Source organism: Lepisosteus oculatus, chromosome 18 (assembly GCF_040954835.1).
Source record: "Lepisosteus oculatus isolate fLepOcu1 chromosome 18, fLepOcu1.hap2, whole genome shotgun sequence".
In the NCBI taxonomy this organism is placed as follows: domain Eukaryota; kingdom Metazoa; phylum Chordata; class Actinopteri; order Semionotiformes; family Lepisosteidae; genus Lepisosteus; species Lepisosteus oculatus.
In genome coordinates, this window is record NC_090713.1 from 2775859 (window position 1) to 2795690 (window position 19832).

The 19832-nt window shown below is 38.0% G+C and overlaps 1 protein-coding gene and 1 pseudogene across 1 annotated transcript; both read left to right on the forward strand.

Annotated features, from left to right (window-relative positions):
- The first annotated feature begins 4339 nt into the window (after positions 1-4339).
- Positions 4340-5251, forward strand: LOC102682614 (G-protein coupled receptor 4-like; annotated as a pseudogene).
- Positions 5252-17885: 12634 nt separating this feature from the next.
- LOC107075896 (G-protein coupled receptor 4-like) lies at positions 17886-18942 on the forward strand. The gene has a single exon (XM_015338905.2). It carries the CDS (start codon positions 17886-17888, stop codon positions 18795-18797), a length of 912 nt encoding a protein of 303 aa, XP_015194391.1. The 3' UTR covers positions 18798-18942.
- The last annotated feature ends 890 nt before the right edge of the window (positions 18943-19832 follow it).

The following is a 19832-nucleotide window of genomic DNA, read 5'->3' on the forward strand; positions in this document are numbered from 1 at the left end:
AGTGATCCTCTCTTAAATAGAAGCAAATCCTTGGATTTTGAAAAGGGAGCACTGCTTATTGTTGCAAATAACACATTCAGAAAGCTCTGGTCATCTATTCTTACAGAGAATGAACAGGTGACCTCTGTCTACGAAGCTGTGGCTGCATATCTTACATTAACTATTTACTTCCACACAACCATGAAAGAGCTGGAGATCTGTGAAACGCAAAACTTTGCGCAGGCATATATCTACAGCAATATTTATGCTGTTGTTTCTTTAAAATGAAAGCAACCAATTTTCCAGCCCCAATTCAAGTTTTAATAAGCTTTTAGCAAGTTATTACACTTCAGTATTTCCAGGTGTTTACCATTGATTTTTGCGTTCAAACAAATATGTAAAAAATACAACACAAATTATGGCTATTGTGAATATGATTCTTACAGAATGAAAAAAAACACATAAATAAAAATTAAATTAGGTAATCCCCAAACATCAGGAAAAACGATAACCAAAATTCAAAGAAACAGCACATAAAGTTAAAGAGATGCTTCAGCTAAAGCCAAACTGACACACTCTTCTCTCACAAACCCATATGATATTAAATATGGGTATTCAAGGAGCACATTGGTGCAGTGGTTAGCATTGCTGTCTCACAGTGCCAGGGCCCAGGGTTCAGTTCCAGACATGAAGAGTTAGTATGTTCTCTTGTTTGGGTTTCATCCCATAGTGCAAAGATAGTCCGCTAGGTTAAATCGAGGAAGATTGGCCCCGGTGTGAGTGTATGTTTGTTTGTGTCTGTGCCCTGTGATGGACTGGCATCCTGTGCAGGGTGTATCCTGCTTTGCATCTGTTGCTTGCTGGGATAAGCTCCGGCTCACCTGCAACCCTGAATTGGAAAAGGTGATTAGAGAATGGATAGGATTCCAGACCGACAAGTAACATCATAAAACATACTTGCATAGATAAAATTGTCCAATAGTTCTGCTTTTCCTTCCCTTACTGAATATAATTCTAATAACACAATAGCACCCAGTAGCTGTCAGTATTCATATTGATGCTGTCTATACGCTATGTCTTCTTGTTAGGAAATGATGAGTCAGTGAGGTCAAAACTGTTTCCTTGCTTTACAGTCACACAAATTGTATTTCTAATCATGACCTTAATACGCATGATAAAAATAATTTAGAATGTTTTATTTTGGGTAAATCAAATGTATACATTTGGACAAAAAACACACTTTAGCATAACACAGAGCTTTCTAGTGACATTAAGTATTGGGAAACATCTTAAACTTTTCAGTGTGTTATGTCATACAAATGACAGACGTCCAGGTGTCTGTGTAGGAAGAGCCCTTTATTACATATGCATATGGGAGTCTAACTCTCTTGCAAGCCAGACTCGAAAATAAATAACTAAAGATGGTCTTTTATACCCTGGAACAAACAAGCTAAAATGACACTCCCCCTAATAGTAATACAGAAATATGTCTATATATGGATTTACTGTACATCACATAAAGTTCATGCAAAGATTAGTGAAGCAAACTGTTACCACACCGCCCATAAAACTGTGTCTCAATGAGTTTACCTAGTGACATGACATACAGCTCAAATGTACAAGTAAGCATAATTTCCCTGTATAAATGTTTGAGCAAAAAGTTTATAATAAACATGTAGAATAAGCATCTTATATCTTAGATCATGTCTCTTGGCCTATTGACAGAGACAGGTTCCACTTTATGTTCTGGCATAAAGCCAACGTTAGACCACACATATTTTGTTCCTTCAAGTGTAAGAGTAAGTACTTATCCAGTAATTTTCTGACCGCTTTATTCAATACAGGATTGAAGTCAGGGGGCACAGCCTAGAATGGCAAGCAAAAGACATAAAGCAGGGAACCTCCTGAATGGAATGCCAGTTCAGCACAGGACACACACAGCCACAGACATGTACACACTTACAAAATGACCATCAGTCTCAGCCTCACCCACTGACATCTTTCTTTTTTTGAGGGCTAAAGACATGGGCAGGTTACCTTTTCATTTCCCCTTAAATATATATATATAAAGTAATTCTGAAAGCTTGCAGTTTTTCAAATGCAGATTGATTTAGCCAATCTGTAAATGGGTATACCACACACCTTCCCATGTATGAGAAATACTATGTAAGAGAAAAACATGTTTTTGTCAGCCTCTGAGCCCGTCCTTGTCATTGAACAGCCAAGAAGATGAAAATCTGTTAGATGTGAAGAATATACAGCCTCTCCAGAGTGCCGGTGTGATGGAAGGCTAAATATCGACACCTGAAGGCTCCACATAGGAACTGCTTGGCCCCTCATCTCTCGTCTAATTTTATGTCATCAAATCCCTTCCTTTTTATCCTCTGGAGAGGGGTGGCAAATCCTTATATAGCCTTCTCCCAGAGGTTCAAAATCCACATCCATAAAGAGAGTTCCTGAAGGATTTTCCACAGTGTTAAGCGTAGCCACAGTAAGCAAACAAGACCTTAAGGGATTCATTTCCTTTGCTTTGGTAAGATCACTATGTGCTTCCACTGTTGTATAAAATGTATTTACTGTTATATGTACAAAGTTTTGACTGTTTTACTCTGTTTCTATTTCTTATTTTTCTAAGTATTCATGTCTTATCTGGATTTCTATGCAGGTTTACAAGTATTCAGTGTTGTCTAATTGTGAATGACAACAGCAGGTTTATTTAGAAGAACGCCAATGTCAGTCCCTGCTCCTTATTTAAATTGAGAACCAATGCAACTTGTAAAACCAAAATAATTATTTCTGAAATCATGACTGAGGAATGTCAATTTCTATACAGTAAAACTGGAGTGTAGTTTTAATAATCTATACTATACAGTACTTTTAATAATTAATGTAGTATACAGTAGTTTTAATAGCCGGAATGGACCAGGGGAACAGCATTCCATGTGATGGTGGAAAATTCTTTAAATAGAAAGAGACTGCATATTGAAAGGTATACAGAAATTATTTTATATAAACATTCTTTTCTATGTATTTTGATTTTTATAAATCCTATTTTAATTTTGAATTGGCAGTTGAATTGGCAGGTTCCTCACTGAAAGGTTAACAGCCATTTTAGAGGCAATTAAGAGCAATTCTGTGTTTTCTAACAAATTCAATTTGTCAGCCTTCAAAGATATCTTTGTTAGAAAAAATGCAAATACGATAATGTTCTGTATATTTGAATTATATACACTGAACAATTTCTCATTTGATAACCTAAGAAGGAGGGCTTAAGTTGTTGGAATCATATAGTAATTTGTGGCCACTTCCTGAAAAGTTCAATGAAATGACTTCATTATTGCAAACCAACATTGCAAACCAACCAAATGTACTGATCTAATAAGCACACTGCGGAACTGGGGAATATATACCCTAATATTTAATATATACTTTTTTAAAAAATATTAAAGTTTTTTAATATAATATAGCCATACAAAAGATATTTATCAACAGTCGTTGGTGGTACTGTACTGTATTTCAGACCTTGTTAGATTTGAAGTGTTTTTTCTTAGTCTCAGTAGTTTTTAAAATTGCATATTGGAGCTAGAAACCAGTATTCTATGTGTGTGAAGATATGTGACATCATACTTTCTAGGAAAATTCAATTGTTATCAGTCAGAACCATTTTCCAGTAGTAATGACAGGAGGGAATTTGTGCCATTCATTTGAACTGCAGTCGGTCACAATTTCTGCCCATTTTAGTTAATCATATTAGTTTGTTCTTCACCTGTCTTAGGTTTGGCAGGTTGTCATCACATGTAAAATTATAGATTGTTCTCGTAGTCGTTATCCAAAAAGCACAAGGTAAAATTCTTTGTCACATGAAAGTGAAAATAGCTTTTGGTTGATAAAGCCATTTAATTATTGCTTCATAAATTGTTGTTTTTCTTTTGCAAACCAAATTTTAGATGCAAAAGTATATAAACAAAGGACAAAAGCTAACCTAAAGTGTTGTCCTGATATTTTGCTTCTTCTCTGATCTGAAGTCATAATGCATTTATTATTTCTCTGGATTGGCACATCAGTGCACTGTGGTGAATTGAGACATGTTAAAGACTCCCACGTTCTTTTTTTCACCAACCAAAAAAAAACACATGCTGCTGATGATATTGTAAAAGGCCACTGATTATTGCTGAGGTACTTTCTAGAGTCCTTTAACTATCCTTTAAGCTCATTGATTTCTTCTTCTCATCTTTCTTGGGTTCTTTTGGTCCAGTTCTTTATGTCATTGGTCTGTTCTTGCTATACATTTTAAATGCTTCTCTGTTTCACTTTTCTAGATTTTGCTGAATAGGGTGTGATTCCTTCACTGTAAGCCAAAATGGATTCTTCCTACTCAAACTCAACTTTCCCATTCAACAACAGCAAAATCAATGTCTTGCAGAAGCCATGGACACCATTTGATGGATGTGATGAAATGCCTGCTGGTGTTCTGTTTGACTTAGGGGTGCAGGTTTTTAATGTGGTTTTGGGTCTACCAGCCAACATTATGGTCATGTAGCTTTTACTGAGAAACACAGGTGAATCCTCCACCTCAGACATCTTCATTTTTAACCTTGCTATTCTGGATGGCTTTTTTGGCTGCATGGTCCCTCTGAGCCTAGTTAATTTATATGTGCTTCATAGCAAAGATGCCAAGTTCGCTCAGAAGTTTGCCTATGGTGTGAAGGACATGGGGGGTCCCCTGTTTCTCTCCTGTATCTGTTTAGACCGGTATGTAGCAGTGCTGCATCCCATCACTTTCACAGGTCTCAAAGACCACAAATACAGAGCAGCCTGCTCAGTGGTGGTGCTGGCCATCACGTTAGCCTATGCCATTGCCAAGGCCATTGGGGGGATTGAGAACTTTGAGAAGATATTCACTGTCAGTATCCTCACTGCCTTTGCCTTCATGGTCTTCTGTAACATCTCCATCCTGTGGGCTCTGAAGAGATCTGGACCAGGGAAAGATGAGATGCACCCCATGAAGAAGAAGGCTTTCAAGATGGTTCTGTCCATCCTGGCTATTATAGTGTTTAATTATCTCCCACCTGTAGCTCTTTTCCCATTCCAGCAGTATTATGCTGTTGCTGTATTTACATGCTACATCCAGCCCTTCGCATTCTCCTTCATCAACATCAGCAGCAGCACTCAGCCCTTACTCTACCTGTCCAGACTGGAGAAGGTGCCTTGTTTGCCAAACTCAAGCAGTAAGATGTGTTGTTCAGCCAAGTCCCTCTGTTTGCAAAGTTAAATTTTCATATGTCAGAAACATTGTATTACAAATGTGTATTGTCGTATGACAAACAGGGTCCTCCCAGATGAATACTGAGGTTTGGCAAAGTTTATACCCTCACTGAGGAGATCTGACCACAAACAAATCCCCAATGTGGAATTCCCATCAGTGACTTGATGTGTCTACAATCCAGATACATTTTTGCAATGGCTTAGCCACTGTGAAGAGCTTTCTTTTAAGTGTAAAATTTTGTTTACACTAAATATGTTTTTGTTCCATTGTATATTTTTATTGTCTGTGGGTGCCTAGACCTGTTTTGTGTGCATATCAATGCAACTTTTACTGTGATTACAGAGAGTGTCTCGTAATGGAATGAATGACATACTTTGCTTTTTGCGCAAACAGTTTAGAAGGTGGAGTGAACAAATTCTGTTACAACCACAGAACTGTTTTGCAAACCCCTAGTCAATCTTCCCAAACAGCAGTAAGGTGTTACATGCAGAATGGTACAGTACAGTGCCTTAGTTTTACACAATTATAAATCAAAACAAATAATCTGTGATTTACAGAGTTAAGTCTGTATAGAAATAAGAACTCAATGCACAAATTGTAAAATGTTTCATAAACTAATTTAGGTAATACTTATTCTAAACTGAATGGCCAGTTTAGAGTCATTTGCTTCTCTTTAATCTCTGCGTCAACAGAACATTGCCAGGAATAAGTGGCACTTTGATGGTGGTCAAAACTCTATAAAAAGGAGTGATTGATGTGAATTGATGTGTTCTTGGTCTTTACTCTGTTTCTGTCTATATTTTTTTCCTTGAGAGGCTTGCCATAGAAAGACAAACCCCCAGTCTTCCATATGTATTACATATCTGCTGATGTGTGACTCTGTTTTACATTTGTATACCATTGTGCTTGTACAGATTTAATAAATTCCAATCAAATGAGGATTTTACTGTGTTGTGCCTTTTCATTTCCTGTCCTAGTAATGGTTCTCAAACAATCTTTTGTTCCCTCACAAGAGTATAAGAAACGTCACTACAAGATTTGACCCATCTTGTTGCTGTTGTTGCTAGAAGCCTCTACTGACACTTGAATGCTCAAAAGAAATAGGCTAATAAGAAATAAACCCATATGACCAGATTATTTGCAGCAGACACCTACAAATCACTGTGTAAAAAAGTAGGATTGTTCATTCCACAGTGCAAAAAAAACCCTTGGGTTCCACTTGTATCCTCAGGGTCTTGCTTCATTTTCACTCCTGCAGTTTTGCAGTTGGATTTGCCAGTAGTTTTAACGATTCTGGTCTATCCTGATGTCCTGTTGACCTTCATTGCTCCCTTACTATTTTCCGGTGAGGATATTGGTGCCCAGACGAGCTCCAGTGTTCCTGCATCAGCACCTTCAATCTCCATGTGGAAGGAGCTCATCAGGGCCATCACTATGGAGATCAGGCCGGGCTTATCAGCCTCGTTCAGAACTACATACACTATTTAAGCCTTTCTCAGGACTCTGAAATTGAGTCACCTAACTAGAGTGTGTGTTTGTTTTATGTTTCAGGGCTTCCAGGAGTTAATCACAGTTTTTCCCATTCTCAAATAGGAGCCTTCCGGTTCCCATTTGCAGACGCTATCACTGCTAATTACCAATCATCCCCTCCTGTTTCCATCCCAAAACTGCCTGCCGTCCTCCTTTCTGCTTCCTTATTACTGCATTGTCATCATCCTTCCTCCTAATAAACTCTGTAATCTTCACAACTAATCGGACTCTGAGAACATTTACTTTGCAATGCCCCTTTTCTCATCTACGGCCCAGCGTAACAGAATGTCAGGGCCCCAAAACATCGGAACCCAGCGGCTGAAGACAACTGGACCCAGGACCATGGAGATGACACCTCAGGAATCTGATCCAGGATGTCCTACTTAATACACCTCGTACCCTGTCTCCTGCCTCCTCCATGGACACTATACCCTCTGATTCTTTCCCTGTGCCCTTCCAGATACCAATCGAGCCCCAGTCCCAGGCTCTAGGTCAGCATGGTTATGTCATTCTTCATTTCCTAATTACTTGAACCTCATCACCAGAAGAAAGCCTTTAAGATTTCCATCAGAGTTCTCTTATGCTTTGCCCCAGGTGTATTCCCTTCCATGCAGGGAGCACCTTAAGTATTTAACGCATTGATGAATCCACAAAATAATAACACTGAAGTAAAGAAAATATCCTGAAGGAAGATTTTGCTATCTCTTTGGTAAGACCATGGTGCACCTACACTGTTGTTCTATGCTACAGATGTGTATTATTATCCTTAATGTAACACTGTGTGATCATTATAGTTGGTTAATCAGTATGGTTTTAATGTGTGTCTTGTTTGATGTTGCTTTTCAAAGATGTAGCTTAATAGGGGTGTTATACAGTAGATATTTAAAACAGTGCACAGCATCTATGATTTGGGCAGCTAAAGTTTTCTTAATTCAAAACTTTTGGATTGCTATGATTCTCTGTACTTGAAGTCTATTCTCTGGTTTTCTCCTATAGTCCATAGATACTCTATCTATGTTAATCATTTTATCAAAATTGACCTTGTATATGAGTGTGCGTGTGTGTGTGTCCTGTGATGGATCTACATTCCCTTCAGGGTGTAATCCTACCCTGTGACCTGTGATTCTGAGGTGTTGATTACTGTAACCCTCTACCAAGAATAAGGTGCTTTCTGATTATGAGTGTATAGGCTATTATCAAATCAGCAACAAAATGAAACAAACTACTCAGTAGAAAATTCTGAAATAGTATTACACTAATTTTGCTGCCATAAATATTCCAATGGATATATTCCATGTTCTTAAGAAATATCAATGTTATGCAAAGCAGTGTTTTGGACAAAACGTCAACAGTGAGGAAAATAAAATGTGATGGGGTAGGTACTTAAATGTCTGTACATTTGTCAGGGGTGACCCGCTAAGGAAACTGGAGGATGGTCCCTATGCGGTACCTAAGGAGCAAAACGAGAGGCGAAGTCCGAGTCGGGTTCCGAGGTCCGTGAGGAAAAAAGGCAAGAGAGAGGGTATCCAAACCAGAGAAGGGCTAGGCTGAGGTCAAAGTCGAGTAGGCAAATCCAAAAGTTGGAAAGAGGAGAACAACAAGTGGGTTTCCAAGTCCGAGGGGGCAAGACAGTTGGCGAAGTCGAGGTGAGAGCTCCGAGGTAGGCAACGAGGAATCAGAAGGCAAAAGCGGAACAAAAGCAAGGCAGGTGAACTTAAGTACAACCAACACCAGGCGATGAGCAGAGGTCCGTTGATTGAGGAAGTGTCGTGGTTGGCTGATTTTCAGGGACAGTGTCATTTAGCCTAAGTGCTCAGGGCTGGAGTGAAATTAGTGCAGGTGCGTTTATGTGTGGGAATGCGGTGAGTAGAAGGCATGACAACATTAAAGCAGGAGTATTAGAAACATGATACAAGCAATACAGACAAATGAATTGGTTTGCAATTCAAATGTAGTTGGAAGTTGGAAGAGGAGTAGCAATGAACCCAGATTTAAACTTAACTTTTCTGGCTGAAAAGAACTACAATCTTCCTGCCCCACTCTTTATGAGAAAGAGATCTGCTGCAGGGGCAGTAATTAATCTAGAAACATGGTATTTATATGTGGGCAGGTAGAAGTGGGCAAGATTAAGGTTAGACCTCCTCCTGAACTCTACATCTTCATAAAAATGTCAAAAATCTATGTGGGTCAAACTTAAAATCATAGGGCGCAATGTTAAGAGGATGTGACAGCCCACCAATTTCAGATGTTAATTATAATGCAGTCTCAAAGGGTAATATCATTAAAGCAAGGTTGTTCAGTTTTGGTTGTGGAGCGGGCACTGTGTCTGCGGGTTTTCCTTTCAGGTTAGCTATTAAAGGGTTCGATCAGGGTGATTATTGGGTAAACAGGACCAGATTTTCAGATTCTCAGTGCTGCTTCTTTTGTCATGGATAGGAGATCCGTAGATGCAGAAACTGCTTTAGCTTTGTAGCAGACTATGCCGACTAGCACATATAATGTGTCAAATATGACACTTGCTCTTCTGTCTCAAGGTCTTTTTATCTTCCAGACCCCACAGTGTACCCTCAGACCAGCAACAGACATTAGTATTAAGTGCCCTTTCTATTTTCTAGTGATCACAACATTCATCACTACCCAAAACCAAAACATCCATAACACAAAATTTAACTCCAGTAGGTTCGAGAGTCCATTTTGGTAATATGGAAAGGGCACTAGAAAGTCCTTATTGTCCTATGCAACACAATTACATTAATATATACAAAAATAATCTATTTGTTGGTAGTGGAATGTGTTACTAGGAGAAGAACAGCCACAATGAAGAAGGATGCAGCCATGTCCACGCTTGTCTATTCAGTATCAGCTCTCCAGGTCCTTTGTTCTTTTCCCCTAGGAAAAGAAAGTCCCAGCATAGTACCTCAGTTCTGTCATCAGTCTCTCATTTGGTCTACAGTCACCCTCTCCTGAGGTCTATCTAGAATATATCAGCCAGGTAGGCTAATTTTACCAGCCACATTACAAAGCACACTGAACAGATGTGAATTCATTGGCTGAGCCTTGATACAATTCACAACTTTGACAGCAAAGTCTAACACAGATCTTAAAACCTGAGGCATTTTCTCGCGCTTAAAATAGAAAATATGAAAACCCATTTCAGTGCACACAAAAAATTTCCAGGGTCATCTGGCGTACCACCTGGTGGCACTCCGTGTACCACAAGTAGTATGCGTACCACAGTTTGAGAACTACGGGTATAAACAATAAGCTGTTTGAGACCTGTCAATATGCAAATTTAATAATAATAATTAATATTATAATTGCTTACACTTATATAGCACTTTACAGGTAATGGGGACTCCCCTCCACCACCACCAATGAATGATGCAACTGCAGCCATAGTGTGCCAGAATGGTCACCACACATCAGCTATCAGTGGGGAGGAGAGCAGAGTACTGAAGCCAATGGGGATTATTAGGAGGCCATGATTGGTAAGGGCCAATGGGAAATTTAGGCAGGTTACACCCCTACTCATTTCGAGAAACACCCTGGGATTTTTAATGACCACAGAGAGTCAGGACCTTGATTTTATATCTCATTCAAAGGACAGCACCTTTTTACTGTATAGCATTCCCGTCACCATACTGGGGCATTAGACGCACATGGACCATAGGGTGAGCGCCCCCTGCTGGCCCCACTAACACCTCTTCCAGCAGCAACCTTAGTTTTTCCCAGGAGGTCTCCCATCCAGGTACTGACCAGGCTCACACCTGCTTAGCTTCAGTGGGTTACCAGTTGTGAGTTGCAGAGTGATATGTCCAGTTGTCCTGCAGCCCTATCACTTCTTTGTTTCCTTTCCTTCCCCACTTCACCCAAAGTTTAGTCCAAACTGGCTCAGAAACACCACACACTTCTATGTACCAATCCTAAAGGTGTGGTAATTGCATTATGTCTGGGCAACCAGTGTGTTCTTCAATCCTTGCTAATTGTTTCCTGCCTCACTGTCTGTGTTTAAAGACTTTGATTAGCAGGAGGAAACAGACACAAAGGACAAGACAAGCACACCTACAGCGACACAATCCTGGCCACTGTACGCAATCTCTGTTGTCACTCTTAAAGTGACATAAAAAACCTGCAGACACAGCTGCAGAATACCTGCGCAATAACTTGGCTGTTCCAGCAACATATTGCCGTTTTAGCCACTAGAGGTCACTGCAGTATTGATCACTTCCTTCTGTAATTTTCAACCTTCCATTAACTGAAAGAATCATGCTGCTTTATTTGCCTTTTTCCATCACTTCTTCTGTAGGTCACTGACAGTTGCTTGATTTTAAAAGACTGTGAAAGATTAAAAATGCAATAAAGGCTGTTCTATCCAATATTTATATGCTATGTTTTAATATCTCTAGCATATATCACATAGCATATAAAACATATTTATATGCTATGTTTTTAAGGAACAGTCTGATATTAATATTCTGTGAGCCTATATCCATCTATCCATTTTCTAATCTGTTTATTCAGTACAGGGTCACTGGGGAATCCAAACCTTCCCAGCAAGCAACAAGTGCAAGGCAGGATTAACCCAGGACTGGACACCAGTCCATCACGTGGCAAACACAAACACAAACATGCACAAGCTCACACCAGGGCTAGTTTTCCTGCTATAAGTTTGGGTGGAAACTGGAGCTCCCAGAGGAAACCCACATGAACATGTGGAAACCAAACAAACTCCACAACAACCCCAGAAATTGGCAGCAGTACTAACCACCACATCACTGTGCCACCCTTTGCTGAGAAGCAATAAAAATGCAGATTTGTGAATTTATTGATAAAATGCATTTGTGAGTTCTCACATGGACAGTGCTTTGCTTGGTTCAGGTTATTCAGGTGAGAAGTAGAGGAAACAAGCACAGACCATTGGTAGATCTACATTTACCATGACCACCCACAAGGCTTAAATTAACAACAATAAACAACATATACAGTACATGAGCAAACATAAGTTATATTCAGTAAATATTTATAAACTTATAAAAATATGAGACACTATATATTAAAAGTTTTGATATATATTATGCTGTTTTAGTGCATTTCTCAGTAATTTCATGTATGTTTTTCATTCAGTGTTTTTTATTTATATTGTTTTATTTTAAAATAACATTTCTGCTTCATTTGACTTCACTTCCTCTGCAAGCAATGCGTATTACATTTATTATAGAACCATAAACATTAATGTACAGTATCGTCTTTTCCCTACTCCCCTCAAAACATCACTAGATGTTTTGAGGGGACATCTCATCTAAATCATCTTATTCTGTAAATTCCGTTTAGAGAAAGAAAGCTTAGGCATCGCTAAAACGCTTGATAGTTCACGGATAATTTTTATTTGAAGAATACCATTGCAGCAGACAAGGTATACTTTACATTCACTTTACAATCACAATCTCTTAAGCCTTCAGCTGTCACTAGCTGCTACGAAAAACCAAATGAGATCTTAAACTGAGAACACTGCACCCCTTTTCCTTTGCAGAGTTGGCCGTGAAAGAAAGACTGAGAAAGCAAATTGCAGGCGTTGTAATTAACTATCCAGAGGGTGCTGCTAATGGAAAAGCAAAAAGGGCAGCTACAGAAAAAAAACATATTTTTTTAGCTTTTAATTCTAAACAAAATTTAAGAATATTTTTGCTGAATTTTCAGAAATTATTACAGTACATAGTGTTTAACAGAGACGTGCAAATCTACTTTTCTAGCTAGGGCACAATTATTCAAACTAGTCTTGATTTTGATTTAAATAGTGATTCTATTCATTTATAATGCAATATACTATATATATATTTATTATTAAATTTAGTTAAATATTGAACATACTCTGATTTTTAAAAGTAATAAAGTGTCGATGTAGTATTATGGATTATATTATAATGAAGAGAGTCTTCATCTAGGAGTAGCCTGCTAATGACAGTAAATGCTCACCTGTTCTTGTTTCTATTGATGGCTGCTTTTTTGTTTAGGTCCCCCTGACCAGAGTAAGATGAAACACATCTGGTTAGAACTGGGTAATTCAAAATCATTTCACTTATATACTTTGAATTGAAACTGATCTGTTAACTGGTAAGTGCAAGATATTTAAAGAAGGCCCCTTCATTATTTAATATACATGTATATTTCAGGAATATAGATTCTGTCTTGTTTGAAAGAGCTCCTTAGCACATGTGGTTTGAGAAATGAAAATGTTCAGATTTTGTTAAACAAATTCAGAATTTTAACAGGGTTGTGTTTTCAGCTGTTGCTCCCTACACACATACTAGGATATATTAGGTTATTAGGAACAAGTAAAGGTTTATTCCATGCTGAAAAGAGAAGAGAGGTTGTGTTTCTTTTCTTCTCTTTTCAGCACATAATAAACCTTTACTTGTTCGTTTGCAGCCTTTGCATGCTGACGAAGCTACCTACTTGAACTATATTAGGCTGATACTGAAATCAGTATATTCTATGTGCTTTGATATAATTATCAATATCAAGTTATACATTATAAGTGCTTTACCCTCTATTACTTAGCTTTAAAGTGTTCCTAGGAGCAGTCTACAATATAGTCTTGTCTTTTGTCTGTAAGCCTCTAATTTTTTTTTATATTTTTATACACAAAGCATCACAAAACATTTATTTTATAGTGGATATAATGATAGTTTGAAACAATGGACCTCTATTCCGCCTTTTCCGATTGGATGTTGTGAAAACCAAACCTAAATCCCCTCTGGACAAAAAGGGGTACCTTCCCTAAATGTCCTGCCCATGATTTATAAGTTTCAAGTCTGTGCAGAAGACTCATGCAGGACTGAACGCATTGACAGTCAACACAAGAAGAACACCAGAAAAATCAATCTTGAATGAAAACACTGCATGTGGTTTGGTAAGATCACTGTGCGCTTAAAATACAATTGCTGCAGTTTCATATTTATGCAACATATGAGTTTGGTCCATGATCACTATAATATCATTGGATAACTAACTCACTAATTATTAGTGCATTAAGCATGTAAAAATGTAAGCTGTTTCAGTCAACAAGAGCACTAAAATTAGTGGATAAATGCAATGAAGAATATATTATATAACTAAATAGCCTAGTCATTTTTTTAGAAATTTTTTTTCTTGGTTTTATAAAATCTTTTTTCTATCTTCTTCACTAGTGTATTATGGAGACAGTTTTTTTTCAAGTTTTCATTAATTACTTAATTGATAAAATTGTGATATAAATGTCTTTTTTATTTTTGAGTTTGTGTCATATTTTGTAGGCTACGAAATAACCAAAATGGTAAGGAATGTCTCCAGAAAAGCTTTATGTTTAGCATTTAATTTTTCAATGAATATGGTTTTTCTACTGATATTAAATTACATACAGACTGAACATTATTCCTGACAGATGGGGTAATTTTTCAGTCAGGCAGATAGAACATGCTTTCAAAATGCTTTCAAGCAATTTGATGTTATTCTTCTGAGACAACTAGAAAAATAATTGGCATGTATCAGCAGTTCAGTTCACACAAACAAAATTCGGCCTTTCATACAGTAGGTACAAGAAACACTATTCAAAAACCATTATAATTCAAATACTGTATCCTCATCTCACCCCTTTAATTCCTTCTTTTTGACTTTTTAACCAGTATGCTTATTAGGAAATGTTATGATGACTTCATAACATTCATTATGAAAACTTCTACAAGTGTTAATGAAAGACTGAACAATTATAATTATTAACAATTATAGGGGGTGATGAGTTTTCTGTCACCATGTTTTGAGGAAATCTGGAGCCCCAGTATTGTTGGATAAAGTAATACAATGTATGAAATCACCTGTAGTCAGTTTTGTTATTTTTTACATATTTGTGCAGCCTGCTAAAATAATTCTGCAGTGCAATATATTTTAATAATCCAATTGTGTTGCCGCTTGGAGCAGTCTGTCTATTGCTACAATATAAATTTAACTTTATTTATGCTTAAATAAGAGTCATCAAGCAAAATATTTACACTGCTGAAGTTTCTGTATATGACAAAAAATAATATATGTTTATAAACAAATACTAAAGATAATTATTAGTGAAGTTCCTTTCTTATTGGGTTATTTGCATTCCACAAAAGATGACAAAAATAATAATGTTTTAGCTCCTTACTGGCTGTAACTCAAGGATGTTGTACAGTACATAGAGTTGTGCATTTATTTTGTTGCTGTTTTTTTCAGGATATTTTTTTTTCGTAGTTACTTTATGTTGCTCAAAATGTTTCCAGCTTAACTTGATTACACTCTGGTTAATTAAAATGATTTATATTGTAACGCTTACGGCCGACAAGCACTGTGTAAAGAGCCGGCGTACCAGAGCAGGTGACGTCACCGCCCTTCCCTGTGATAGCAGGACTACAGCTACTGGGCTGTAAAGAGATCTCTCTTTAGCTCACGGGGCTGGGTCGCTGCAGAGAGACGCGGGAGTCCCGGGTTCGAGCCTCCAGTCGGGATGGGGCCGACCAGATGCGGCAAGGGCGCCCGCCTGAGCCCCCGTTGCGTTACAATATATACTGTATATTTATTTTAAAGTTAGCTTTGTTGTTGAACTGTTTATTGGTTGCCAGCTGAAGAGTTTTGTTTATCAACATCATTTCTGCCTTTCAAAATGGGTGATTATTTTAACAAATTCTTTTCAGTGAGCACCAACTCTTGGAGTACTTTTTAAATGTTGGAAATAACAGGGTTATATCAAAAGAAAATATATATACTATACTATATATATAAGTATTATCTGCAGACCCAGATTATGATATAGCAAAACATTTTGTTTAAGAGATTATTGTAACCTAAAACATTATCACCAAAGCACCGTTAATGCAATAATGCTTTGGACATCAGAATGCATGTGTGTCTTTTGTAACATCAGCCAGCAATTCCAGTGATGAAAAAAACTGTTTAAAATCTTTCTTTTTTTAATGTGTTTCTAAAGCCAAGGTAAGAAAATGTATTATTATTCTGTGTACAATACAGCACCATAAAAGGAAAGTGGATACAGTGCCTTGCGAAAGTATTCGGCCCCCTTGAACTTTTCAACCTTTTGCCACATTTCAGGCTTCAAACATAAAGATATAAATTTTTTATTTTATGTGAAGAATCACCAACAAGTGGGACACAATTGTGAAGTGGAACGAAATCTATTGGATTTTTTAAACTTTTTTAACTAATAAAAAAATGAAAAGTGGGGCGTGCAAAATTATTCGGCCCCCTTGCGTTAATACTTTGTAGAGCCACCTTTTGCTGCGATTACAGCTGCAAGTCGCTTGGGGTATGTCTCTATCAGTTTTGCACATCGAGACACTGAAATTCTTGCCCATTCTTCCTTGCAAAACAGCTCGAGCTCAGTGAGGTTGGATGGAGAGCGTTTGTGAACAGCAGTTTTCAGCTCTTTCCACAGATTCTCGATTGGATTCAGGTCTGGACTTTGACTTGGCCATTCAAACACCTGGATACGTTTATTTGTGAACCATTCCTTTGTAGATTTTGCTGTATGTTTGGGATCATTGTCTTGTTGGAAGATAAATCTCCGTCCCAGTTTCAGGTCTTTTGCAGACTCCAACAGGTTTTCATCCAGAATGGTCCTGTATTTGGCTGCATCCATCTTCCCCTCAATTTTAACCATCTTCCCTGTCCCTGCTGAAGAAAAGCAGGCCCAAAACCATGATGCTGCCACCACCATGTTTGACAGTGGGGATGGTGTGTTGAGGGTGATGAGCTGTGTTGCTTTTACGCCAAACATATCGTTTTGCATTGTGCCCAAAAAGTTCGATTTTGGTTTCATCCGACCAGAGCACCTTCTTCCACATGTTTGGGGTGTCTCCCAGGTGGCTTGTGGCAAACTTTAGACGAGACTTTTTATGGATATCTTTGAGAAATGGCTTTCTTCTTGCCACTCTTCCATAAAGGCCAGATTTGTGCAGTGTAAGACTGATTGTTGTCCTATGGACAGACTCTCCCGCCTCAGCTGTAGTTCTCTGCAGTTCATCCAGAGTGATCATGGGCCTCTTGGCTGCATCTCTGATCAGTCTTCTCCTTGTCTGAGCTGAAAGTTTAGAGGGACGGCCAGGTCTTGGTAGATTTGCAGTGGTCTGATACTCCTTCCATTTCAAGATGATCGCTTGCACAGTGCTCCTTGGGATGTTTGAAGCTTGGGAAATCTTTTTGTATCCAAATCCGGCTTTAAACTTCTCCACAACAGTATTACGGACCTGCCTGGTGTGTTCCTTGGTCTTCATGATGCTCTCTGCGCTTTCAACAGAACCTTGAGACTATCACAGAGCAGGTGCATTTATACAGAGACTTGATTACACACAGGTGGATTCTATTTATGACCATCAGTCATTTAGGACAACATTGGATCATTCAGAGATCCTCGCTGAACTTCTGGAGTGAGTTTGCTGCACTGAAAGTAAAGGGGCCGAATAATTTTGCACGCCCCACTTTTCATTTTTTTATTAGTTAAAAAAGTTTCAAAAATCCAATAGATTTCGTTCCACTTCACAATTGTGTCCCACTTGTTGGTGATTCTTCACATAAAATAAAAAATTTATATCTTTATGTTTGAAGCCTGAAATGTGGCAAAAGGTTGAAAAGTTCAAGGGGGCCGAATACTTTCGCAAGGCACTGTATGTAAGTCTGTATAATGTAGTTACTGTATATGGTGCCTCTTAAAGTTAAGCCAATCCATAACATCAGTGTGAAGTTTTATTAATCTACATCTGGTATCGATTTAATTCAGTGACTGATACGTTGTCCTGTAAATATCATGAACCCCACTGCAAACCATGTTCATCCTCTGCAAGCAGCAAGGACAGTGGGAATAAAACACTGCTTTTTAAAATATTTTTAGTCCCACCCCAATCATCACACTTCATCTGGGGGTCATTCATCATTGTCATCAATGGTCATTGCTTGCCTGTTCAAGAGAAAGTCCATTTGACATTTGATTTGCCTTCCTGATAATGATCATCAATTAATGCATGAAGACTAAAAGCTTCCAGTTTTTGTGCAAAAACATTAACCATATGCTTTGTCTCTCTGCTTTCTACAGACCACAATGGATACTTTGTATGCAAACACAACCTTCCTGCCCAACTACAATGTACCCAATGCTACTGCAAAGCCTTGGACTCCTTATGATGGCTGTGAAGAAAGAGTTGCTGGTATTTTATTTGATCTAGCTGTACAAATTTTCAATGTGTTTTTGGGTCTACCTGCTAATGTGATGATTCTGTGGTTTATACTGAGAAAAAAAAGTGAATCCTCCACTTCCGATATCTTCATATTTAACCTGGCTGTACTAGATGGCTTCTTTGGCTGTATGGTCCCTATTGATCTGGTTAACATGTTTTTGCTTAATAACAAGGACATCTGGTACATCTTAATGTTCACCTATGGTATAAAAGACATGGGGGGGCCCTTGTTTCTCTCCTGTGTCTGTTTAGACCGGTACGTAGCTGTGCTGCATCCCATCACTTTCACAGGCCTCAAAGATCACAAATACAGAGCAGCCTGCTCAGTGGTGGTGCTGGTCATCACGTTAGCCTATGCCATCGCCAAAGCCATTGGGGGGATTGAGAACTTTGAGAAGGTATTCACTGTCAGTATCCTCACTGCCTTTGCCTTCATGGTCTTCTGTAACATCTCCATCCTGTGGGCTCTGAAGAGATCTGGACCAGGGAAAGACGAGATGCACCCCATGAAGAAGAAGGCCTTCAAGATGGTTCTGTCCATCCTGGCTATTATAGTATTTAATTATCTCCCACCTGTAGCTCTTTTCCCATTCCAGCAATATTATTCTGTCGATGTGTTTAAGTGCTACATCCAGCCCTTTGCCTTCTCCTTCATCAACATCAGCAGCAGCACTCAGCCCTTACTCTACCTGTCCAGAGTGAAGAAGATACATTGTTTTCCAAGCTTAAGCAGTAAGATGTGCAGCTCAGCAAAGAGACCCAGTGCAGAAAGCTAGAGTTTCCTATAAAAGAAACAGTATATTTGGATTTCAGATCAGCAAAGGATTTCCCATCTCAATCCCACCCACCAAACCCTTATACCTGCTGAATTTTGTAGTAACCCTTGCAATTCTGAACAACAGTAAAAAAAGCAATATCCTAGGGCAGTGCCTTGCTGCTGTTTTGTTTTCTGGTTTTTACTCCAGCTAGGTTTTTAATTGCAAGCAGATCGATTTCCAAATTCTATTTTAGTTTATTTTTTTAATGATGCTAATTTAAAACACTGTCAGAGTGCTTGATACATTATCATTCCATTCTATATTATGCCTGTGCATTGGAAATTGATAACCAATTAAGAGATGTTTAATCAGAAATAAGAGTTTAAATTATTAATTAGGAAGCTGAGCAGAGACTATGTTAAGTTCCGTATGCTGACATTGTTGTAAGTAATGTTTTTTAGCTAGGGTATTTCTGAAATACCCTATAAAGCCTCTATACAGAATACACAAAGATATAACAATCAGTAATTGGAACAGTTGCAAATATAATTCATAGAAACTGCAAACTATGTGGAGGAGCAACAATTACAAAATTATTTTGTACTGATTGAAAAATAATCTGTTACACTTCCAAAATAAATTAGTTGCACATTCATGTTACAACAGACCTCAATGAAATGGAATGAAGATATATTTTTGTCTTCAGGCTACAAAATATACCATTGAAAAAGAAAAGGGAGCTGCTTTTTATTTTAGGACGTGTCACACAAAAAAAAACGAATAAAAAAAGAAATGTTACCAGTGGAAGGAAAATATGATATTGTGTCAAATTGTACCTTAATACTTAATAAAATGTATTTTATGATACAGTAACTCCAGACAGCCTACCCTGCTTTAATTTATAATGTTACACATGCCTGCTGTACATTTTCTGTACCTGCAGTATAACAACAAATAAAGTATATTAAAGGTTTAGATTCAGAGAATAGTTATATCTGCAACCACAAAATAATTACTAACATCTGTGTTTGTCTATTTTATATTTGTGACTTT